This window comes from Aspergillus nomiae, assembly GCF_001204775.2.
Source record: "Aspergillus nomiae NRRL 13137 chromosome Unknown contig00147, whole genome shotgun sequence".
NCBI lineage: Eukaryota > Fungi > Ascomycota > Eurotiomycetes > Eurotiales > Aspergillaceae > Aspergillus > Aspergillus nomiae.
The window spans coordinates 1-23,767 of record NW_015378202.1 but is presented as its reverse complement, the minus strand read 5'-3'; the positions used below and the strand labels follow the sequence as shown (position 1 = coordinate 23,767).

General features: G+C 47.2%; 10 protein-coding genes across 10 annotated transcripts; 5 read left to right on the top strand and 5 right to left on the bottom strand.

Annotated features, from left to right (window-relative positions):
• Positions 1 to 3,209: 3,209 nt before the first annotated feature.
• Positions 3,210 to 3,758, bottom strand: ANOM_005567 (uncharacterized protein; the record flags this gene model as incomplete). The annotated part of the gene is made up of 1 exon (XM_015550824.1): positions 3,210 to 3,758. One exon carries the CDS (start codon positions 3,756 to 3,758, stop codon positions 3,210 to 3,212), a length of 549 nt encoding a protein of 182 aa, XP_015406584.1.
• Positions 3,759 to 4,462: 704 nt separating this feature from the next.
• On the bottom strand, positions 4,463 to 8,447 carry ANOM_005566 (uncharacterized protein; the record flags this gene model as incomplete). Its single annotated transcript, XM_015550823.1, has 14 exons — positions 4,463 to 4,504; positions 4,563 to 4,833; positions 4,887 to 5,082; positions 5,132 to 5,173; positions 5,226 to 5,557; positions 5,612 to 5,631; positions 5,688 to 5,954; positions 6,012 to 6,407; positions 7,080 to 7,086; positions 7,135 to 7,442; positions 7,537 to 7,661; positions 7,720 to 7,734; positions 7,814 to 8,229; positions 8,281 to 8,447. The coding sequence occupies 14 exons, from the start codon at positions 8,445 to 8,447 to the stop codon at positions 4,463 to 4,465; spliced, it is 2,604 nt and encodes an 867-aa protein (XP_015406585.1).
• A 1,392-nt stretch (positions 8,448 to 9,839) lies between these two features.
• On the top strand, positions 9,840 to 12,357 carry ANOM_005565 (fungal specific transcription factor domain-containing protein; the record flags this gene model as incomplete). Its single annotated transcript, XM_015550822.1, has 4 exons — positions 9,840 to 9,934; positions 9,996 to 10,767; positions 10,832 to 11,428; positions 11,500 to 12,357. The coding sequence occupies 4 exons, from the start codon at positions 9,840 to 9,842 to the stop codon at positions 12,355 to 12,357; spliced, it is 2,322 nt and encodes a 773-aa protein (XP_015406586.1).
• Positions 12,358 to 12,522: 165 nt separating this feature from the next.
• ANOM_005564 (SDR family oxidoreductase) lies at positions 12,523 to 13,930 on the bottom strand (the record flags this gene model as incomplete). The annotated part of the gene is made up of 5 exons (XM_015550821.1): positions 12,523 to 12,843; positions 12,902 to 13,161; positions 13,223 to 13,406; positions 13,482 to 13,764; positions 13,830 to 13,930. 5 exons carry the CDS (start codon positions 13,928 to 13,930, stop codon positions 12,523 to 12,525), a joined length of 1,149 nt encoding a protein of 382 aa, XP_015406587.1.
• An 869-nt stretch (positions 13,931 to 14,799) lies between these two features.
• On the bottom strand, positions 14,800 to 16,471 carry ANOM_005563 (MFS transporter; the record flags this gene model as incomplete). Its single annotated transcript, XM_015550820.1, has 4 exons — positions 14,800 to 15,433; positions 15,507 to 15,783; positions 15,838 to 16,223; positions 16,320 to 16,471. 4 exons carry the CDS (start codon positions 16,469 to 16,471, stop codon positions 14,800 to 14,802), a joined length of 1,449 nt encoding a protein of 482 aa, XP_015406581.1.
• A 605-nt stretch (positions 16,472 to 17,076) lies between these two features.
• ANOM_005562 (uncharacterized protein) lies at positions 17,077 to 18,225 on the top strand (the record flags this gene model as incomplete). Its single annotated transcript, XM_015550819.1, has 4 exons — positions 17,077 to 17,095; positions 17,525 to 17,532; positions 17,596 to 17,808; positions 17,890 to 18,225. 4 exons carry the CDS (start codon positions 17,077 to 17,079, stop codon positions 18,223 to 18,225), a joined length of 576 nt encoding a protein of 191 aa, XP_015406582.1.
• A 442-nt stretch (positions 18,226 to 18,667) lies between these two features.
• On the top strand, positions 18,668 to 19,426 carry cyn1 (putative cyanate hydratase; the record flags this gene model as incomplete). The annotated part of the gene is made up of 3 exons (XM_015550818.1): positions 18,668 to 18,737; positions 18,796 to 19,235; positions 19,288 to 19,426. Coding segments are annotated over 3 exons (522 nt in total), but the record flags the coding sequence as incomplete, so codon positions are not given.
• A 611-nt stretch (positions 19,427 to 20,037) lies between these two features.
• On the top strand, positions 20,038 to 21,395 carry ANOM_005560 (putative C2H2 finger domain protein; the record flags this gene model as incomplete). The annotated part of the gene is made up of 3 exons (XM_015550817.1): positions 20,038 to 20,292; positions 20,344 to 21,065; positions 21,125 to 21,395. The coding sequence occupies 3 exons, from the start codon at positions 20,038 to 20,040 to the stop codon at positions 21,393 to 21,395; spliced, it is 1,248 nt and encodes a 415-aa protein (XP_015406590.1).
• A 433-nt stretch (positions 21,396 to 21,828) lies between these two features.
• On the bottom strand, positions 21,829 to 22,087 carry ANOM_005559 (uncharacterized protein; the record flags this gene model as incomplete). Its single annotated transcript, XM_015550816.1, has 2 exons — positions 21,829 to 21,882; positions 21,944 to 22,087. 2 exons carry the CDS (start codon positions 22,085 to 22,087, stop codon positions 21,829 to 21,831), a joined length of 198 nt encoding a protein of 65 aa, XP_015406578.1.
• Positions 22,088 to 23,343: 1,256 nt separating this feature from the next.
• Positions 23,344 to 23,767, top strand: ANOM_005558 (uncharacterized protein; the record flags this gene model as incomplete). The annotated part of the gene is made up of 1 exon (XM_015550815.1): positions 23,344 to 23,767. A coding segment is annotated over one exon (424 nt), but the record flags the coding sequence as incomplete, so codon positions are not given.

The window sequence follows — 23,767 nt, the reverse complement described above, 5'->3', positions numbered from 1 at the left end:
AGTGGACCGAGTTCTAACACATACATAATAAGGCATTTCGTGCTATGTAAGGGTGGGCCTTTATGAGCTATTTTTATTAAAGACCTTGCTTCGTTCTTCTTGCTTTTGCAGAGTAGGGATATTGTGTTCATATAGATTGCAATTATACATGCCCTACAGGCTTACTGAAAGCGAGACACGGCGCGCTATTTATGCTTATACCGAGCTAGTCTCAGATCGACGGGAACTTCAGAAGAGCTTGCCAGTCGTAGAGGTCTCCAGGAGTGTGCAGAGGCCATAGTCCGTACGCAGATGAATATCACCGGTGAGTTCCACAACCTGTTCCTAGTGGCTGATTCTTCTATCTGGGAACTTAGCCAAAATGAAGCGGGTTTCGCAGGGTTGCCGGAATTCTGCGCACTTTTCCACTACTGCATTTGCATACACGGGGAGAGTACCCAGTACGATCAATATCCTCCTACATATACTGAAGGAATATGAAGTGTTTCCGGCTATTGAGATTAATGATTCTGCTAATATCCTGCCCCCATGGCCAAAACCCTGGGTAGGCTGGAACCTGTAATACCAACTCTCTTGCTTTGAAAGGTGTAGGAAAGTGCCATATTACTATGCTAGTTTACGCTGTAGTAACCTGTCTGATGTTACTTTAGTGACATTGGGCAATTGGAAGGAAAGAAGCTTATATATACCAACGGACAGGCTCACAGTAAGTACCGCTCAGGAGCTACATGTCGAAGAAAAATAGAAAAAAAAAAAAAAAAAAACCAAGTTCTTAATTCGGCTACAACTGGGAGATAGGAGGCCTCGAGACGCTTTGTATCGCATAGCACTTATAAAGAGATAATAATTACCTGCTGCAACTCAGAACTCAACGGAGCTACGAGTTCCTAAGAACTACCATACAGCAAATATAGCAATGCGCATATAAACTCACTTTACTTTATATCCCAGAGCACTTGATAATACAAGACACCTCTTGAATACCCCAAGATAGATATGATGCGGTCCTTACAGTGAACTATGATTGAACGTTTAAAATCACACGCGTAGTTGGATTTCATTTTTCGACATAGAGACTATTGTAAACTCCTTGCTACCAAATGCCGATGATTGCCGGCGTGATACATCCTTGTACATGACAAAATGTGCCATCATCATTCCAAATACCCCGCCTTTTGACGGGCGATAAAACAAAGGGTGTCCAAAGCCTCAATAAAATCTGTGTCAATCGATAATGGAAACCGGTCCCTTCTATTCCAAACCCCGTCTTCGCCATAGAGTGGGCGCCACCAAACCGTGGTGTTATCTTCTTCTGGTGGTATTGCGCCTTGATCAAGGATCTGGAATTTATTCTTCTTAGCGTGGCGTTTAACCAAATCCGAAAGCTCGGGTCATCCTCAGATACCCTGGCCTGTAAATCGTGGGGATAGTCGACCTCTTTCTTGAAAACGAACACCACACATAACTTCTCGCTCGACGGGGTAGACATGTTGACTTGCTCGGTGGATGAAAGTAAGCGAAGCAACTGATGATGATAAAATATGAGTAGCAGGCTGAGAGTTGGGGTGGAAAGGCCTTTGGGAACTCAGGGGGGTATTTACACCAAGTCCATCCTACGCCGAAGAGATAGCCCAGTGGAATATGCTGCCGATTGTGGATTATCCCATATAGTGGATTGTTGGCACGGTATAAGGCCAATTCATAGGTATAACATCCTGTACCGCACATCCAAAGGGGAAATACTCCGTCCATTTACCTTCTTACAATACCACAGAAGCCGGTATATACATTAAATGAGAAAGGGCAGCAAATACGTGATATTATGGGCGCTTTCCTTTACGCAATTGCGGACAAAGAACAAGGAAATTTTGGTATGCGGAATTTAGCCCAAGGTGTTGCAACTTACCCTTGCAAGGGTTTCGGATAGGTCTAAAATGCTACTCCCCTACCACTGTATCATTGGTTCAATAAGCTGATGAACATCTGAACATCTGATACTGAGGTAGTAATCAACACCCATTGTCTATAGTGGTGGCCCTTTCAGAGTTTCGTACAATGAGAACCGAAGCTACTAGTATCCAGTGGAACTTGAACAAAGGGGCGTTTGGTAAAAGCCGCTATGTTCACGGAATATACCCAGAGGGACAATGGCCTTGTGAAACAATGGCCTTCGAAAGCATATACCTCTTTGCTTTTGCCGAGATGGTATGAGGATATGATGTTGGGGAAGTTCAGGCGAGAATATCGGGGAGAATAATCAATGATAGGGCTAGGCATTTTGGGAATAGTTGTAGAAGTGGTTTCATGCATTCTCGCTTGGGGGAAAGCAAAGCCTCACTGTGGTGTGCTTTGTCTCATACTTCGCGGTAAGGAGTGGTAGTGATGCTACAAGAAAGAGATCGGCCTTAAGGCACGGTATAGAGGAGGCGGGTTCAATAGTAATGGAACTCTGCCTCTAATGATCCATTTCCTGAGTCCTTGACACTTTTCATTATCTCATCCTTCCCTGCCTCCGATCATTCAGTAGAGTGTAAATGTTGGATAACGATGGTAGCATCCCGGCTATACTCTCCACAGCGTAGGGATTAAATGTTAAGTCAAACATGCCCCATACAATATCATTGATGTAGGGTTTGTCATAGTACTGGCAATGGCTATTCTGTTGCGCAGATCAAGGATAGCTACGCAAAGTTGCTATACTATTCGTCTAATATTTAGTTATAGTACGTTGAGGAATGTATAATTATATTGCCCTGCAGATCCAAGGGTATACTGTTCAACATACAAGGCTGGGGTTGTCTATTTTGCACTTGCGATGATAGATTATGAGACGCCATAGGGCCATAATCTATCTCATATGCTTGAGGAAGTTTTGCTGGACCTGAATGGCCCTTTTTCGTTTTCTATTTTTTATCCAGTTTTTGAGGTAATGATGTCAATACATGATAAAGTCCAAAAGCACACCTTCGATATTCTAGTCAAAAGAAAGAAATGGAAAAGGATGCATCCATAACGCTACACAATAAGTCAAAGGCCGTTTCCCTCTTCCTCATACACTGCGCCCTCCCATCCTCGGCTTTACTTTGTTGTCTAAAGGAACGACAGTAGCAGGTACCAGCCTGCTTGGAGTAGCCATGCTAGGAAATAGGAAAGATAAACTGATGGACTCAAATAACCATTCACGCCCGCCCCCCACACAGCGTAAACCTTTAGAGAATGTTATCATCGACAGACATATCGACTTTGTAAAGACTCTCGAATGCTTCACAGATAAGATATTGAAATTCCCGAAGACCATGCTTTTCAGCAGCGTCGAATACCTTCTCAAGCGCGTCCCACTTCTGCTTATTCAGGCTCAGTATAGTTTCGTGAGCTTCTTGGAGCACTTTCCGAAAGCTTCTCAGTACTTCCACTTCAGTTGGCGTATGCCAATCTGAATTTACTAGAACACACATGATATGTTTATTCTCGTCAAGGGTTTCGTCAAAGGTGACTAGTTCATCACGGTAAAAGATCTCCCACTCTCCTTTCGCTATACGAGTCCCACAGGCTGTATAGAACATTGTGTAGCCGTCCTTTCGTGAGACATCTGCTGTGACCTTCGCGTAGCAATATTTGCCTATTCGTGGGGGGAGATCTTCCTCTTTTGTCTCGGATTCTTTGCCTTTGCCTCTGTCGCCTTTTTTGCCTTTTCCGTCGTCCGTGCGATGCCACTCGTAGTACTTGTTCGTGCGCTTGTAGGTGCGCTCAGTAGACATATTTGGTCCTTTTGAACAAATTTGATGGGTGAGTTGTAGGAATGGAACGAAGAAGAAATGGAATATAGATGAACTGTTATCCTAGATGGATCGAAGGCTGGGTGGACTTCGTGGAGGGTTTTATGTTGGATCATTCTGGGAACAACCCACATGTTGAATGACTATGACTGGGTTGCGACTTCCATATTCATCAAAGGATGAAGTTGAAACACTCTTTTATCACATCATACTGTCACAGCGTTCTTGCAATCTGGATCAGGTAAAGGCCAACAGTCCAAGGATTATTATTATATTTATATAGTGGAGGGTAACATGCAGTTGGATATATTAATGCCAGACAAACAGGGTTGTGTTTCAGAGCGGCTCTATATGCCGTTCCGGTTAACGGTACTTTCGGGGTAGTTCGGCAGTGAGTAAACAATGCCTGGTACTTATATATGACCGCGGGGACGGAGGTTCCAGGGATGACGGCATCGTCTCAACACCCTGGCCGTGCTACCAGGGATCATATCTTCTTTCTCTTCTGTACAACAGGGAGATTTCCGCAGGGCAATGCTGCTTTATCGACGAAAATAGCTGGGTATAGGGGGGTTCGCGTGATCGACGGTCTCGTCAGTGCTTGACTCGATCTGTCTGAATTCATTGTCACCAGTCGCTGGCCAGGATGTCGATAGATGCTCCGTAACATAAGGGGGACGAGGTTTCTAGTTGGCGTACTTGCTCCAAGACCGGAGTCTTTTACCGTACTGTTTGAGTGTTGATTAGAGAAGGGGTTCATCTCCAAGAAATTAGGAGCTTGCTTACGCGTTCCAGAATGAATGGTAGAGGAACCATAGCAATGGATATGAATCCTAGCGTGCTCGATGCCCATCCAATGCCCAGTGACTGTAACATCCTCGGAGCGGCTAAAGGCAACGCTCCGCCGAATGAACTTCGGAAGAATGTGTTGCCGGCGAATACGCTTGCCACATATCTTGGATAAGACTCTGCCAGGTAGTTAAGGATAGACTGAAAGGTGAGGTAGAACCCCGGTGCGAAGAAGGCTGTACCGATGATAGGGACAATCCAGTGCACGCTTTTATGGTAATTAGCGGCTGGTCCGAGAGGCACTTGCCATAGTGGACTTACCTTTCACGAGAGGTCCATGCAAAAATAAAGAGGCAAACTGGGATACAGATGGCTCCGACCTGTCCAGGGACAAGGCGGGCTTCGGGCTCAACAATGGCTTCTGGTTTCGCAACTCGTGGCTGATACGAGAAATATAACCACAGCAGGTATACAATAACGGACACGACTGCGCCCGCAAGAATACCAAAGAATGCAACTGAAAGGACTGTCAGGCCAAATATTGCAGGCGTTAGGAGGATACTTACGGCCTTGTTGTAATGCGGTGAAGTGGTAGATTCCGTCAAAAACTAAAGCGATCGTGAGCAAAAGCATGTAGGTTGTCTTCCAATAGTAACATACCAAATGGGAAAAACTCGAACCATAAATATAGTATCCCGTATATCAGCATAGTGTGCATATTGACAAAGAGAATGACCGGGTCCATGCAAGCAAGTTTGAAATCGTCCATAGTCTGTTTTACTATGCGCGTGGCAAGGTTAGACTCTGGCGTGTCAATGTCCGCTTGACTTTGGTAAATAGGATTGCCTGTCTGGTCACGGAGTCGCTGGGCTCGACGAAGAAGGATATTCGAATACAAGGTCTCAGGAAGCAGGAAGAAAATAAACACGGTGGTGAAAGCTGTGACGCCGGAAAGAAGCCATAGAGTTGCAGTCCATGTCTCCCAACGCTCGCTGCACGTATACCATCAGCATGAGACTGCCATATAGGGCGAATTGAGCACGTACATTACCAGTGTACCTAGAATCTAGTACTCAGAGTAAGTAAAAGCACTGAAAAGAGAATTGGGAGAAATTTGCATACCGGTCCTAAAATAGGCCCACACACTCCGCTGACTGCGTACAATGCAATGGCATACGGGATTTCGGCGGGTCCATATACCTCCATCAGCGTAGCACCACCCACACTAATTGGTGCACTCCCAATAAAGCCGCCGAAAAATCTCAATATGAGAATAGTATGCACGTTCTTTGCTAGCGCAGTACCTATATTAAATAAACAAAAAGCAAGAGAGCCGAGAACATAAACTGGTGTACGTCCAATAGATGGCAGGTTCGATACTGGTGAAAGCTTGAGTAGATTTTATCGTCAGCGTATTCCTACACTTAAATAAGCCTGTATACGTACAATGAGTGGCCCAATGCCATATGCAATAACGAAAAGAGAGAGTCCCAGTGTACCCTCTGCAGTGGTAGCGCCAAAGACCTCTTCGATCCCCGGAATGCTTGGTGTGAAGATTGCCGACGCCGCATAAAAGCTGAAGTTCAGCAGCATAACATCGACCATTACGATCGTCTTGGTCAACGTGGGCCAATTTCTGGGCATATCTGCATCCTCGGGTCCGTTGAAACCAACCAATTTGTAGCGAGCGGCCCCATGGCAAGTAGAAGAGCTTGAACTCGTGGTTTCTTCCTCCTTTGGAATATCAAGATCACGATGTGGGAATGTCCGACCGTTTGTTATAAAATTCAGTAACCGTCCGAATGAGCTTTCGCGAAGTAGGATGTCCATCGTGGAGATGGCCTGAATTCACAAAATCACTTCTGTGCTTGAAAATGAAAGACAACGGCGAATCAATGGATACTTCTGTTTGGGTTGAGACCAAGGTCGAAATTACTTATTCAGCCATTTATTTCAACGTCCATGGCAAACATTATATATGCACTAACTGAGAGGCGATCGATACATTGATCAATGCGCTCAGTTCGGAATTCCGAGGCATATCCCTTTCTGTCCAATGAAACTCCACCCTTAAACCCTATCTCCGTACCCGTTTCAAGCACCGATCGGAATTCCGTGCATTCTCCAGGGTCCAGTATTAAGCTCGGAATGCCCGTATGTCTTAGTATTCCGTGGGATATAAATTCTAAGTGCATGGAAAAGTATGAACTTGGCGAATATCTGATATATTCCACCTAAGGACCAAGTTTATCAACATGAAAAAAGCTATCTTTACTTAATCTACCGAAATATGATGCCCGTGAACCACAGGAGGCGAGGAAAAAAATTGGGAAAAGTAAAATCAAAGAAAAGAAGGAAAGGTCCGAAAGGAGACAATAGTCTATCGAGAAATGGGACGAGCTTAATTGACTCATGGATGTACTGAAATATAACACTGTAGCATCCGTGTCATGGCGGCAACGGCGTCGGGCCACGTTATAGCTATATAAAGGTGCGATCCGGGCAAGATCGGACCTCTGGTCTGATTATTGTGACCCTTTGGCTTAGTTGTCTGGACACCCATTCTTACAATCCACCTAGAAAGTCCGAGACATAGTCAAACAAGTCAATTGTCGTCGATGCAGAAATTGCCTTGACGGCTGCTGTAAAATAGGGAATTTCTTCCCCATTGTACACGCTCCGATTGCCGTGAATACCGATCGTGACCTTTCCGTAGTTGGAATTACTACTCTCCCATAATCCCTTTCGTATGAGGAGCTTTATATCCAAGTTGCCAAGGGCAACTAGAGTTGACGTGCCGTTCCGAAGAGTCATATCCGGGATGTCAATATATCCCAGTTCCGAGTCATCTATGGTAAGATTGAAGCTCACAGCACCCTTGATTGACCAGCATTTAGCATATATTTCAACAGGCATTTTGAAGTTTTTGATCCGTTAAAAGCTTGCCAATTGGAGCGGAATGAAGACTGACCATTTCAACACTAATTGTGGTTGGCGTATTCAAGACGAGTGTGGCGTTTACATTGTACCCGCCCTTAGGGGGATCGATAAGATCAAGCTTAGTGACGTTAAAGGCGTCGTCACGTTTCATAAATTCTATAATATGACGGCCAATTAGTAGGATTATAGCGTACACCAATACATGCTAACTAACCATCCACATTAAGTCCTATATAAGGTAAGATATCATTAGCCTTTACTGATGCACCTATGTCACACATCGGAGGGAAAAGTATGCAACAACATACCTGGCAAGGCCACCGTTTTATGAATGTCTAAATGGGCAGTGGGCAGTGCTTGCACCTTGAGAGTTGGCTTTCCAGTAATTTGAACTGAAATTTCATCGCTTCTGACTGCATCCTCAGCCAGCTTTGAGAAACAGCTGACACAAGACAATTCCAAATCCTGGTCAATCTCGAGATGAGCATCGTTTCCAAAGTCAATGCGGGGAAAGGGGAGAACAGCAAAGGGAGTATCAGAGCCCGCATAGTGCATGGAGGCATCGAACTCAGAGAGGTGTCCACTACCCATGCCCACATGAAACTGTTGTGATTGCCGTATATGGAACGAGTTTGGCGTCGGATTTGTGATAGACAAGCCGTCGAAATCGAAGTCGTACTTATTGATGCGATCATTGGCAAAGCGCGGAACCCCGACGTAGGCTCTTTTTGACTGATTAACTGGGCATTAAAACATATGCACTAGTGAGGCTCACATTGGAAGGACAGTGACCAGGACAACGCAGCCCAGGCCGATCAGATATAGCCACCACCATTTCTTCATATGGGCCTTCCATCTTTGCAACAATGGCGGTTTCGGAACGGCGGCACTCTCATTTTCTTCCAACTTGAATGAGCTGTGCTCAGAATTACCTTTTGACATTTTCAACAGCGTGCCATAGATTATTTCTTGGACTTCCCAGGCAAAGACGCAAAGATTGAGCTCACGACCGATTTGGGTTTTGGTCACGTGTTATACGCAAGGAATACAACTGCGTCCAATGCAGTTGCTGCAGGATGCAAACAAGTCGAGCGGGGAAACGGGGATGGAAAAGAGTCATTCCTAAAGCTGTTGTGGCAATTTAATTGCGGTCTGAACTTGTTTGAAGGGCCCTACCCCGTGGGGCCAGTTCCTGGCGCCGATCCTTTCACATGAGATACGATGGATGCGTATATCTTGGATTTAGTACTCGGCATAGACCACGGAAATCAAGTGGGTGATTTCATATTCGTTGTGAATAGATTGATCCATTCCATGCGCCACAAATCTTATGCCATTTAGATCTACACTGATTTTAATTCAAGGGCAGGAAGGTTTCGAAAGACGATTCGGTATGCTCGGTTACGGCCACGAGTTCAGATAAACCTCGGACTTAACCCTAAGTGAGGGGTGATCAGCACTGGTCCCTGAATCTTCAAGGGTCTTCGATTTGCCTGACGGAAGAGTAATTTGCGTGGCGCAGTGGGAGTACGTGAACTATAATTAGCTCATTCGATCGATTGATCCGTATACATGATCGAAGTCTCGTTTGATTAATATTACATTTACCAAAGCTTGAGTGACCATCGTCATGACCATTATCACAGAACTATCATGCAGTCAAATCCGGATGTCTCGACAACCTTACTGGAGATTCAACATCCTTAGTCTGACACCATAATAACTATCCATGCAAACATTTCACAAATGAAGCAGGGGTCAGGAATCGCGACAAGACTCCGGTACTTTACTCCGGCATACCACGTGATGACTAAGCGAGGCCTTTTGTCACGAGTTTTAAGAGATCGTCGCTCTAAGACATACACTTGCCAGTGTCACTCGACGCGGTGATCCAGCTCAGCGAAATGTCATAGCTCCATTAGCGCAGAGCATTTATCATTGATGCTTGGTCCGAAGAATGGTGCGACAACAGCAAGACAGGGAAACTGCTAGCCAGCAGCAACAACCTCGGGACCGTCAGGGGAATGATGATGGAGGTTCCGACAGCCCCGAGGGCCTGCCACATGAACCTGCCTCAAAGCGCCACAAACGAGGCAAATATGTGTCAAAAGCTTGGTACGGAACCAGAAAGTAATAAGCTACAGCCTCCTTTCTGACAACACGCGCCTGTTTTCCAGTGGCCAATGCCAGAGGAGAAAAATCAAAGTGAGAAAGCCCAAAAAATATACCGTGTTGGATGTCTCTAAGCCCGTGGGATGATTCTAGTGTGATGGTTGCATCCCCTGTCAACCATGCGTCCTCAATGGCCGAGATTGCCTCATGCAAACAATCGACATGCGGCGCCGAAGAACAACCGGGCTGACGGAGTCTGGAGTTCCTGACAAGGAGCTGGCCAATGCGGACGCTAGTCGTCATAACCATGACGATCAGTATGAGGATTCATCTTATTACTCTGCTGGTTTAATATAATCCAGCTAACAATACGATCAGACTAACTGCGAGAGACCTCGCGTCTCGACTAAGTCGGATTGAGCATCAGCTAAGCCTAGTCTTGGAGTCAGTAGGCCGCGACAAAGACAGATCCGTTGGCAAAGAGCCGGGAACCGATAGATCAAGTCACCTACGGGAGGCTAATGTCCGACGGCCCATCACCTCTGATTTCTCGAATGCGGTTAGATCCCAAGTACCGGCTTTCTCGGGTGAATCTTCTATTAACCACACCCTCGACCAAATTGAGGGCTATCTGGAGCGTACAGATGCCACGTATGATAATGCAGAGCATCCCATGTCCTGTCAGGCGTCAGGAATATCTTTAACTGCGCCAGGTTCCCCGCTAGCTGGCTCTAGGGAGACGCGTGAGGCAGTCGATATACGAAAAATCTTGAATGCATATGGCATCGATCCACGGAAAGAAGAATGGGATGGATACATGCACACTTTCTGTGAAGAAGTGCATATCCTATACCCTTTCCTCCACATTCCGAGCCTGTGGGCCAATTATGCAAACATGTGGAATTCTGGTTTTTCTTCCACGGAGCATGAGTTTCAGGGAAGCAAGGATTACTGGATAATGGTCGCTCAGGTATGGGTTTGTATCGCACTCGGAAGGTGTACGGAATCCCCTCGGCTGTGTAGTGAGGAGGGCAAACACTCTGCTGGGTGGAGCATCTTCGAGGCAGCAACGGACCTTATTGGGGACCTTGTAGGTTGTTTTCGGGCGTGCTCAAGGCCTACGATTATCTTGCAAACTTACGCGTTAATGGTACACGACCTGACCTCAGGATAACATCGCATAGCGGATGCTGATATTTTGGTGACTATTGTAGGTGGTCTATCTCTTTCGACTCGACGCAAATGAAAGAGCGGAGAAATTCTTAGCGCTTGCTATCTCGCATGCACATTATCTAGGCTTTCATCGGTCCAAGGTTGTCCGACGTATGCCAGTTTTCAACGATGAAATGATTCGGCGGCTATGGTGGTCTCTTTATGCCCTTGATCGCCGGTTAGCAATCGAAACGGGCCATCCATTCCTAATACAAGATGTGAATGTTGATGCTCCTCATCCCCAGGACCTGGACGATGACTGGCTCACCCAGCATAAGGAAGACCCCAAGACAAGCAATGAGCTGGAAAGCGACATCAAAGCAGCACTTTCCCAAGATTCCATTACACCAATCCCGTACCTATGTGCCACCATCCGCTATTCACGTGTCGTGGGGAAGATATGGGAGGCAATCTACGGGGCCAATATGACAGATGTCATCCCCAGCTCAAGTTTACTAGAATACCTAGACCAGCTCATATCCAGTGCCCAAGTGGAAGTAGGACCAGAGTTTTCCGATAGTCACCACGCCGAGCCGCCAAATCTTGAGCGAAGGAATCCGCTTCGATGGCTCACCAAGCAGCAGATGCTGATGCGAATTGTACGAGACCTCTTCATCTTCCTATTTTCACACCCGTTTTTTGTTCTTTCGTTGACTAACCACATACCTAGAGATGGTTATCTCTCCGCCTCCTCATCCGAAAACCAATCTTGCAACAACGAGCCTCACCCCAGGAGTCCATCGCTGACATCCTCGAAACCGAAGTCACCTGCATTCGAATCGCCTCTAACATCATCCAGGAATTCAAGCAAATCCCTCAATACACGGCATCTGCGTTCCCCTTCCTCCACTCACTAGTCGGGGCCACTGTCGTCACTCTAGGCCTGATCATCCGAGAGCCGTCTTTCAAAGCAATGTACGGCAACATCACACTCCACGCCGCAATCTCGCTCGAGAACTACTGCCGCAAGACATGGGTCTCAGGAAAGATGATCCGAACAATCCGGAGGCTGAATCAGATAACTTCATCCGTTCTATCCGATTCCAGAAATCAACCCTCGAAGCGTTCCGCGGCGCTACAGCCATCATCCCAAAACCATATCACGGATACTAACACGGTCCCTCAGACAACAGCCTGGACATCGTCCATGACACTCCCTCCTTCAAATCACTCAACCCACACATCCACTGTGCAGGGTAGTTATATTCCAATCTCGGCACTGACGAATCAAAATAAATCTTCTCTCGTGACGAGCTCTATCCATGCGTCGCATCCAATACCTCCATTAACACATCAACATACCTCTGAAGGATGGACCGTTACGCCACCAAACCTCGTGACCACTGATTTTGACTTTGAGCAAAGTCTTACCAGTGATATTATACCGGGTGGTCCTGTCCATGGATGGATGGTCGGAACACGGCCAAGTGAGGTCCAGGATGGAACTGCATATATGGAGATGGGATGGTTGGAGTCTTTGTTTGGGATTGATATAGGATCCAATGTCATGCTTCCGCCTGAGGGTTAGATTAAGTCTTTGATGAAGTTCGAGGCTCGGTTTGTGTTGAGATGTATCTGAGCAGACTTTTCTTTAGAATAGAAGGTTATGTCGCTACCCAAAGAATCATATGTACTATATCTAAATTCTATCTTGCAATTCCAGTCAACGACCATCGACACTCATATAATGACTCTAGAGGGCAGTGTGGCTAGGCAACACTCCCGCATTCTCAAAAGACCGATAGGTCTCAATCCAAGTCTCCAAGGTATCGTCTGTTCGCTGCCAACCGTACTTCCTGGCCTTGTTAACAGACGAGATTGTGCACCAGGACTTGCCGGTCGCCCAGTTGAAGAAACCCCAGGTGCCCCAGTCGAAGGCTTCGAGCTTGCCTCCGTATTTCTTCACCACGGCTTCCCAGACAGGACGCTTGTCTTTCGCCCACTCCACCATGTCGATTTCGTTGTCAAGGGTATCGGTTTGGCCGGTGGCCTTGTGAAATTGCGGTTCGGGGACCTGCATACAAGTTGTCAGCTGATCATCGTGTCATCTCTTTGCATACCATACAACATACCTGAACGCCCAAGTATTTCGCGACATCTTGCCACAAGTATTTCCACACGAAGACATCCCCGTTACAATGATTGAAATCCTCATTCTTGCAGTGGTCCGTCGTCGTAGCGTAGATGGTCAAATCGGCCAAGCTAGGTGCGTAAGAGTTATCGTCTATGGAGTTCCAGAAATACTCGTTACCCGGGAATTGGGCGGGCTGGCCGAGCTCCCGACAGATCAACATGTAGATGGCCACGGTCAGGGCTTCGGACATTCCGTTTGCTGTGGGATAGCAAATTTTCGTTAGCTGAGTAACCAAGGGGATACTTCCAGGTGAGCCAACCGTGGGGAGCAAATCCATTGATTGCGTTCGGGCGGATCACGTTCCAGGACCACGTCCCTCGTCTCTTCTGTGCCTCCTTCAGATAGTCCTCCTGGGGGTAATAGAAATTGTAACCCTTGTCGTCGTATCTGGGCATGTCCTCAGATAGAGGGAACTTCACGGGCCCGAGGTGAGCGCCATAATACTGGGTAATGCCTTAGCGAACTTCCGTGTCCAAATGCAGGAAGCTGAATAGAGAGTGCAAATAAGAGAGACGAACCTTCCCACCAGTTTGAAGACAAACCCGCTCCAGATTCGGACAGACTTCATCCACCGCATCCATGAAGTTCTTGAACAAAGGTATATTCTTTTCTTTTAGCACCTTGAAGTCGTCATGGTGCACGTACGAGGTGAAGTACGCATGAGTCACTGGCGCACAGATGTCCCTCAACTTTGTGACGATCTTCTCTACCGGGTCGAGGAAGTCCACGGCCACAAATTCTACGCGAGGGTCGGGCCAGAAATACGCCAGTGGACGTCTGGAGGTCACAATAATCTTCGACCTATACCCGGTTTGCTTCAGCTAACGGCTCCCTCGCTAAATTAACCAATTCTTGTTGGGACATACCACTCGGTCTTGGGCTGCCGAATCAAGTGCTCGATGATCGCGAAACCACTGATGCCATTGGCACCTGAGACGAAAGCGACCTTGCCGGATAGAGGACTCATGATGGACCTTCTTCTCTGTGAGTATAGTTAAGGTTGTTCGATGGAGAAAATGAAAGAGGACACCTTTCAACCTCTTTATACATCGGTTGTTTCATCGTAGAACAGCGCCATATCAAGGACCATAACCTCATTCGGCATCCCGCTGGAACTAAATGGGTCCAGATTCGGAACTCCCATGCGAAAATGGCCGCTTTTGCCGATGTGCATATGGGTCCCGGTGTTTGCAGGTTACGATAGCTCGCCATGAGAACATTGCATGATTTTTAGTCGGAGATAGTAGACCCCATTCTCTGCCGTTCGAACTTGTCTGGATATTTCAGATATTTCGGCGGAGCTGATCGACATGGATATGATTGATCTGCAGCACTAGGAGTGCTACCAAGATGTCGCAGCTGTTGTCTGACGAGTCCCTGGGGGAGTTCAGATGTAGTGTGGGTCACGTTCGGTGTCCGGGGACGGAATTATTGCAACAATTCCGTTGCATTTCCGTTCCCAATTCAATGGTGCATTTGGCTGTCTCGGTGATGTGGGAATGTGTGCAACTGCCAAGTCAGTATATAATAAAAATTTCTAAATTGCATATCTCATAGTACTGTAGTAAGATAATTATTCATTTGGTGTTTATGTAATTGGAGTCGCTCGTTGCATCTTCTACTTCGGCTGCTTTAGGCGGAATATTATATTTCACGCCTGTTCAGCTTCAACGAGAAGTGAGACTGATCTAGTAGCACAACGTTGTGAGATTCATGTATTCTAGAGACAATATAAGGGCTGATTTTATACATATCTAAGGCAAATCCCTAGATTCTAGGCTTTGTAATAAGGATGTAACACCCATACAGTTTCTGAATTCGATAACACCAGTGCCGTTAGATGATCTTCGAAGCCATCTGACTACGCTGCCTGATCTTTCCACCATATCGATAGAAAACAAATGGGATAAATGTCAAAAATACCTCCACCAGTGCTAACATCGTTCCCGCCCAATGCACCCCCATCGCCCCATACATCTTCGAGCCTGCGAGTGGCAATACTCCCCCAAACACATATCTAACCACCGAGTTTCCAGCGATAGCAGAGGCGGCATAAATACCATAGCTAGCTGCCAGATAGCTCGTGGCATAGATGAACACTAGCCCATTCCCCAACCCAAACGGGATACCCGCTAGTATGCATGATATCCAATGGACAGGTGGCCGGGCGGTCCAAGAAAACCAGAACTCCCCGATCGGAATGAGTATCCCGCCGATGCATATTGGCCGCACCAACGCCTCTGGTGGGATCTTGCCAGTGATCGGATCAGGTGGATGTTTTCCAATGAGGAACCTGCGGACTAATGGTTCTGACAACACAGCCAACGCTATGCCAGTGCCGATTCCCAAATATCCGAGCCCTGCCAGCCCAGGGGACCAATCGCGGAGTTGCTGAAACACAATTGGATACCCGACAAAACAGAGGAATAATACTGCATAGACAACACCCACATATACGTTCCAGAATAAACTATTCAGTCAGCACGAACCACACTGGCAATTTTCATTTGGGGGACAGAGGTCGAGGCCTCTCAATCACTTACCATATTGGTTCAAAAATGGCCATGATAAGTGGCCGGCTAAGACTAGTCTGCAGTCTTTTCCAGATGCTTTCTTCACCTTGGCTGTCATATTTGGTCCACCAGCGTGTATCGCCAGTTTCGATTTGCTTTGCCTTTCGTCGCCTCTTGAGCAGGACGGGTGCGTATGTCTCTTTCACCAAACAGAGGCATGCGGTTGACGCTCCACCACATATAAGCACAATCCAATTGATCCAGCGCCACCCAAGATATTGGTAGACAAAGCCGCCGATAATAGGACCTAGAAAGTGTCAGTCGGTAGCTAAGCCAGTGATTCAAGAAAATAAAATTGTACCTAGGACCGGGCCATTCATTGCCCCAAGACTCCATAGACTAAACGCTAAAGCTCTGTACTCGGGATGGATTATATCGTTTATAGTGCCAGGACCAGCTACTACCGAAGCACTGCCGAAGAAACCACCAAAGAACCTGCTGATGACGACGGCCTCGAAATTTGGTGCCAGTGCCACAGGTACGACCAAGATAGTAAACAAGGCACCAGTGCTTATGTAGATTATTCGTCTACCATACACTTCAGACAGAGGTGCGAGGACTAGACAACCGAGTCCAAGACCTATCATGTAGGTAGTCAGCCCGATCAGCACCACAATCCTAGATGTAACATTGAAGGATTCTTGGATTCCCGGCGAGCCGGATGTATATGACGTGGAATACAATATCCTAGAGGCAGTTTAGATAACCCGACAAAATGCTACTATACGTCCAGGAAAGGGAATTATAGTATAGCTATGCGAGGAAGAACATCGTCGGACTTACACGCATGTTGTAGTGAGTGAAACAGACCACACAGTGAAGCATTTGTACCACAAAGGCCAGTTGTTGGGATTCTCTTTGTCATTTTGTTCCCAGTCAACTTCGAACGCAGGATCTCGTGATGTAGGCTCAGAACTCTCGGTTGGACATCCCATAATGACCCCTATCGGCTGCCAAGCTGTCTGGAAGCATTATTCGAGACAGAGCGATCATCCTCGGCGGTGCTGTGTATTAATACCTTAAAATAGTGACACGGTCCTATGGGTAGTGCCGAATGATGGGCTATCGTGTGTTTGACACGAGCATGCACAGACCTTGTACCCCGGTTAGCCGCGTAAAGACATCTTTTCTGTCGGTGCAAACAGCTTGCGAGATTGCAACTCAACAAATTATATTAGAGCATGGTCGTTAGTCTCCTTGGGGTGGACTCGGTGGAGCTGGTGTACCGGAATAGTGGCGGAAATCGTTCCGGATTTCCGCCTTAGTAGAAAGGTTGGCAAATGTATCAATTCTCTCGACGATCTGCATATCGGATTACTCAAATCCTTGTAATTTCAGACATCAAGCAGAAAGTCTGTATCACAAGATTGAGATAGCGCGATACAAGATGACGTTCATTGTGGGTGTGTTGCACTACTCGATACAAGCAATGGAGAGGTGGGCAGGTTTCCGCTTCTAATCGAGTCGGCGTAGACTGCATTCTCACGTGCAGAATGCCCATGGTTTCCATATAATAGAGTGCATCAGTCAATCATCCCCAATGTCTGTCGTAAGCGTCGGTAAGAGTAGACCACTACCTGAGTCTACCTCCCCTCTGACATATGACATCAACGAAATCTAGACCTACTTTCGCTGAGCTGCCTCTGAATCCAAATAACCCTCCATACTCGGCATGGGGCCTCTAGAAAGCTGATGATGAAGTTGGAACACGGTAAATGCTTTGATATCCGAAAAGATAACCCATCATACTGATACACCGTATCTTAATAGAATCTACTTAATAAATCCACCGTGACAAGAGCAGCCAGTGAAATCCAACTCGGACACCGTTTCAGCCTGAAGTAACAGCAACTAAACGTGACGTTTAGTGTGTTGAATGCGAAACCGAGTTTCATAGCTGGTCTTTAGTTTCTCCTCGGACACCGGGAGACATAAACGTGAATTCAGCCATAAAGTATTCGAGCATTCTACCGAACTCATTGAAATAGATGTTGAGGTGTGTGGCTACGAAATACCTACGCTTCTCAAGGTCAAGCTAACCACATATCTATATATATAGTTGCATTTCAACACGCAGAAAAGTAGTCAGGTCGATGGGCTACGTCGCTTTGCTTATCAGAAGTCCGGCTTATTCTATAATGCGAAGTCCAAAGAGGATATCCTGAAATCTGGTTCCCTCACACTAGGGATTCACCAGCGGCATGGCAATGGATTGTTCGCCGGTCGAGGCATCCTGATCGGCTACTGGGCATACGCAAAGCGGTATGGCAAGGTATATGATGCAACCAGTGGCGCTTCTATTACGTACGATGAGCTGATGGCCTGTCTTGCCGATCAATCCCAACTCTGAAAGGAAATCATCGAAGTACGAAAGGGTGATATATTACTGATTCGATCCGGGTTCACAGACAAATACATCGAACTATCAGAGGATCAGGAGCGAGAATCAGCACACATGACGCCCCCCAAGGCATGTGGGATGGCTCAAGACGAGAGAATGTTGCATTTCCTTTGGGAGAAAGAGGTGGCCAAGGTGGGAGGTGATGCACCAGCGTGGGAATGCCTGCCTCCTGACCCATCTTCTAGCTTCCTCGATCACGAAGTCTTATTAGTTGGCTGGGGATGTCCTATTGGAGAATTACTTTGGTTAGAGCAACTTGCGCGAGCCTGTGGTGACCATAAGAAATGAACCTTCTTTCTCGCATCGGCCCAACTCAATGTTCCCGGCGGGGTCAGTAGCCCTGCCAAGATGACTGCCATTCTTTAAAGATTAACCGCACGATAACAATTGAACAGATGTTTTTCTAATGCAAAACGGTATGTAGCGATATCGTATATGTAAGGGGAACCTCCCGATAACGGGAATTCTTATCAATCTACTACAACTACCCCTCATCGGCATCCGCCGTCCTGTCACCCCCCGCATTCCTGGAGTATCTCTATTACGTAACTTACACCACCGCGGCCTTCAATCCCCCGCAGAATCAGAATTTCATGCGTATCGTACCATACTGATGCCAGTGATGCAACACACCCCTCATCAGCTTGTTGGAGATTTGGAGGACTTCACTTATTTAAGGCCGACCTTTTCGCTTTAAAATTACTCAAATTAACATCCTCTAATATATTTCTGAGTCCAATTTGTACTTCTGTTACCAGATCATCTCGAAATTATTCACCATGTCTCTCGCAACTCTTGACGTTAGATACCCCGAGCTATCCCAACTGCCCATATAGTACTCACTAATAACCGGAGCAGACATCGCAACACCCAAACCTCCCCACCGCATCCGCGACTCTCTTCAAGGCCAAGGCTGCCAAGAAATTCAGCTTCGAACAGATTGCCCAGCACATTGGTCGCAACGAAGTCGCAACCGCAGCCATCTTCTACGGCCAGGCCAAGGCCTCGGCGGAGGACATCACCAAACTCGCTTCCCTCCTGGAAATCCCCCATGAGACCCTGGAGGAGCAGCTCAGCGGCTGGCCTGATCGCGGCAAGTCCGTGGAAATGCCTCCCAAGGAGCCTCTGATCTACCGCTTGTATGAGATCGTGCAGAACTATGGGTATGCCTACAAGGCGGTTTTGAACGAGAAGTTTGGAGATGGTATCATGAGCGCTATCTCGTTCTCAACAAATGTGGAGAAAGAGACAGATGCTGATGGAAATAACTGGGCTGTTATTACCCTTCGTGGCAAGTGGTGAGTACAATGCCTGCGGTTCGTGTGACGAGTATGGTGTTAACATGTTTAGGCTTCCTTTCTCGAGATTCTGAAGGGATCACGCCATTGTTCCGAGGAGGCTGAGTGGGCTTTGTGCCTCATGTATGTGGATTGATGATCTTATGTCCAATGTATGTTTGAAAGTATATAGTATGAATGTGTATGCGTAACGACAACATGTTTCCTCTCGTTGGTAGAGCGTAAGATATGGGAGCAACAGTCCTTGCCGCTAAGAATAATTAACTGATAATTTTAATATATGGCTCTAGCGCATATTTAGGTGCAAGGACTATATAATATCTTTGTATAAGCCAATGACAAACGGAATAACAGATGTAAGAGGGATACTTGCAGTATTAGGTAGGATGATTGCTACAGTAAACAATGCTTATATATATTGACAAACACATCTTAATTGACCCAGTAGGCATCCCTTTCCATACTCCACAAGAGGCAACTCACTAGGTAGTATTTTTTGTAGAATACAAATGGAGCAAACAGAAGTATGTTTGAGAAACTGTATATCCATTGTGAAATTCACGTTCAACCCTGTTTGTCTGATTAAATTCACTCAGCATCCCCCATTACACCAATTACAACACCCAGGCAATGAAATTCTAACACTAAACCATCTTTCCGATTGAGAGTTCCTCTTATATTTCTATCCTTTCCCCCTCCTAAGGTATTCTCGTTTGATCTTCCTCCTCACCACCATATCCTCTCTCCCTGGTACTCATACACTCCCCCTCGACTGGCCTAACCTATACAAGTTGACATCAACATGGCTGAGAAAGCAGCTACCAACAAGGTGCACTGCACCTACCCTCACTGCAAGTTGGTTTTCAAATCGGAAGGAGAAATGAAGCAGCACAAGACCTTTGACGATGAGCACGAATATTGCGCCCAGTGCGACGAAGACTTCGAAGACGAGGAGCGCCTTTTGATCCACAAGATCAAAAGTGTAAAGCATATCGTCTGTCCTGTTTGCGGTATCGAGTTTCGCAGCGATGGTGGCCGCAACGCCCACATTCGTCAGGTGAGACATTACCGTATCCAGTGGCCATCTTGACTAATCTGATCTCTGAAGAACCACCAATCCCAGCAGATTATCCCTTGCCACGGTTGCAAGGCTACGTTCAAATCCGCCAGTGGTCTGATGGCTCATATCGAGAAGGATGAATGTTCCACCATCCGCCACGTTCATCTCCTCCAGGAGCAGTCTAAGAAGATGATGATCAGGGAGGCCTTGGATGCCGGTGAGGGAATGTCATTGCCAATTATCCCTCCTCAGGGTACCCTAGAGGACGCCGACTACGATGATACTGATGGTGGAGTCATGCTTGAAACCGGTGAGGCGGCAAGTCGTGCAATGTCGAACAGAGAGGCCCTCAACAACCAGCCGAAGCCTGGCCAGGATGATCCCACTGCTAGTGTTTCAGCGATGCTTGCTCTGAAGCACTGGCCGGCTTTGGGTGCAAATGCTACCAAGGGAACCAGTGTTGCGCCTAGTGACCTGTTGGCTTTCTCCGAGCTGAGCATCTCCACCGCCACAGGCAAAGACAACAAGTCGTGGAAGGGAAAGGAGCCTGTCAGATCGACAACTGATGCCGTGTCGTCGCAACGTCCATTCGGCATTGGAACACTTCCCCCCGGAGACACACTTCGCATGCTTGACCGCGCATGGGACGCGACAAAGTTCTTTGATTCATTCACGGGCCAATACATTTGTCCCTGTAAGAGGAGTTTTGCCACCATGGCCGAATTTGAGAACCATGTGCTCAGGAAGAGTCGTATGATGGAAGATAGACAGTACGTTGCTGCCCAACTGACAGATTATTATCGCTAACTATACAACCCACTATCGTTAGGTGCCCCGGATGCCTCCGCTTCTTCAAAACTACCGCTGCTTTAGTCGCGCACCTCGAATCGCCAAGCACTCGTTGCAACCTCAGTGACGGTGAGAGATACGGTCAGATATTCGAGGAGATCACTGGCGGGCTTATCCAGACGGCGGGATATACTGAAGATGGCAGGATCAAGTATGAGGCTGGGAAGCTGGAAATAGTGGATGGGTCTGAGCCTGGTACCACCACCATCGGTACGGACCTGCGTCTGCGTCCTCAGCGCCGGGAGTTTTAGTGCGGTACTCAGTCTTCATTCTTCTGCTTCGTCCAATGTTCCAGCTGCAGGTACCGTACCAGTTTGTGCAATTCCTATTTTCATGTTAGTACGGCGAACACTCTAACAGTGAGAGCGATTTATCAAAGTCTAAACACTCGGAACTCACAAATGGAGTGAGATAAACAGACACTGTTATTTCAATGAAGCAAATTTAACTAGGGAAGTGATCATCTCAACATCGAGAATTTCGCACAACATGTAGACCAATAACGCGTAGACGGGTATAACTCATAGCCAGAGGACCTTCCTCCACGCCTTCAAATTGCAACCAACTCCCACCAAACTAACAACACTCCTCACAGCACTCAAAGCAAAGGATACCAGCACATCTACTCCAGTTAGCTCTCTGTGGATAGGACAACACGATATAGTGAAGGGTAAGAACAGAAACCTACATTCCGCAGCAACAATCACCCGCGCCCCCACCACGCAACTGCATCTTCTCCTGCGTATTCTAAACGATCAGCCTTCCTAGTCAACTCTTACGCAAATCAGAAGCGACATACCGGTTGCTCCGACACAGCACGGTCCACAATGGGAGCAGGAGGACTGGACGGTTGTTGCATCGTCATGGTATTAGGATCCCAGGTTGGTTCTTGGGTACGGGGAGATTCCTCCTTAGAGGACTTGAAGAAGTCAAAGAGGCCCATGGTGTCTGTATGAGCGTAAACTGATGAAAACGATAACCACGCGCTTTAAATTCAATATATACCACGCAAATACGTCACAGATGATAGAATGTATGCAAAAGAAAACTGCCACCAAAACCCACCCAAACAGCGACCCACGAGCCCTTAAATAAAGCCGGAGCGCGCCACACCACAGTCAATAATCAAAATTGAATGGTACCTGAATCTGCGCCCTTCGGCTAATCATACATCACAATAACCAGACCACAAAGTGGAGCTAGAACAGGGGGCGTTCCTTCAACACCAACCAGTCACGACCACGACATGCTCCACGTCATGGGCTAAGCCCTGCTAGCTTGCGTTTTCCTCGTCGACAGACCTGTGAGTTTTCACGGGGGTGGGTTATGATTGGACTTGGGCCATATTGCTATCTGACCGAACGGTGCGTGTTTCATTGCTATCGTGAAACATAAGCCTATCAGTCTCCATTGGAATAAATAATGGACAGAATTGCTGCATCTTTCCGCGTCTTCCGGCGGGAATTACTAGTAGATGGGTCAAGATATTAGTAAATAGCAGGCAGCGCTGTTTCGTGCCGACGGCCCGCTAAGCTTTGGTTAAGCTTTTGGCTGGTTCGGTGGCGAGTGAGCGTCGTGGCCTATTTTTGGGCGCTGTTCGGCTAGCTCCATTGCGGTGTGCCATTTTTATTGCCGATGGTATACCGGATTCAGGCTGTTCGACAAACAGTGGCCTGGTTCTTGTTATTTAGTGCCTTGGGTTTAGTTTGGTTTCTGAATTCTGGGGTTTATGCACACATGCATTTATTTGTGAAATGATTCGAAATATGGATTGGGTAAAGGGACTGGTTAATATACTAATTCAGTCTATGTCTGTGGATATGATTTCAGCTGTATATGAACGCACCATTATATGGAGGATGGAAGTATGCTTTCTACTAACACTTCCTTGCTGTGGAGAGGAATGATAGATTTACCTGTCGATACCTGAACTAACCCTACATCACCCAATCAAATAAAGCTGACCAGCTGAATCACCTGACCCAGAGCAAAACTGCACAAGTGGCCCCAGCAGACCCCCGTAGATTTTGCTACGGATGATCGCCTTATCAGAATCCAAAAAAAAAGAAAAGAAAAGAAAAAGAAAAAAGTACAGAAACGGAATCAACTCGCAGACCAAAACCAACTGCTACAACCATACACACCCCGCTCAATCCCTCAGCCACAACATCCGACATAAGAAGGAAAGAAAACCACACAATGTCCACCCCTACAACGACAGATATCCCCACCCGCCGCGAAGAAGACTACGCGCGCTTCAAAAACTACGCCGCCTACACCTTCCTCGTCGCATCCCCGATCCTGATCGCGCTGCCGCCCCGGAAACTCGACCACCTGACTGTGCTACTGGGCACTGCCTTCGCCTTCTCCGCGAACCATGTCACGCACGAGCGCACGGGCCGCAGCATCGTCGACCGCGTGCATTCGAAGATCTCTTCCGGGCGGACGATTGTCCCGTCCGGCTTGCCGAGTGAGCGGGCGCTGGAGATCCAGGCGCGGATGCGCGCGGCGCGGGAGAAGCAATTGCGGGAGGGGGGGCTGACGACGGAGGAGATTGAGAAGTTGAGGGCGCGCGAGATGCAGGATAAGGGTGTTATGGAGAGGGTGTGGATGGGTGGCGAGG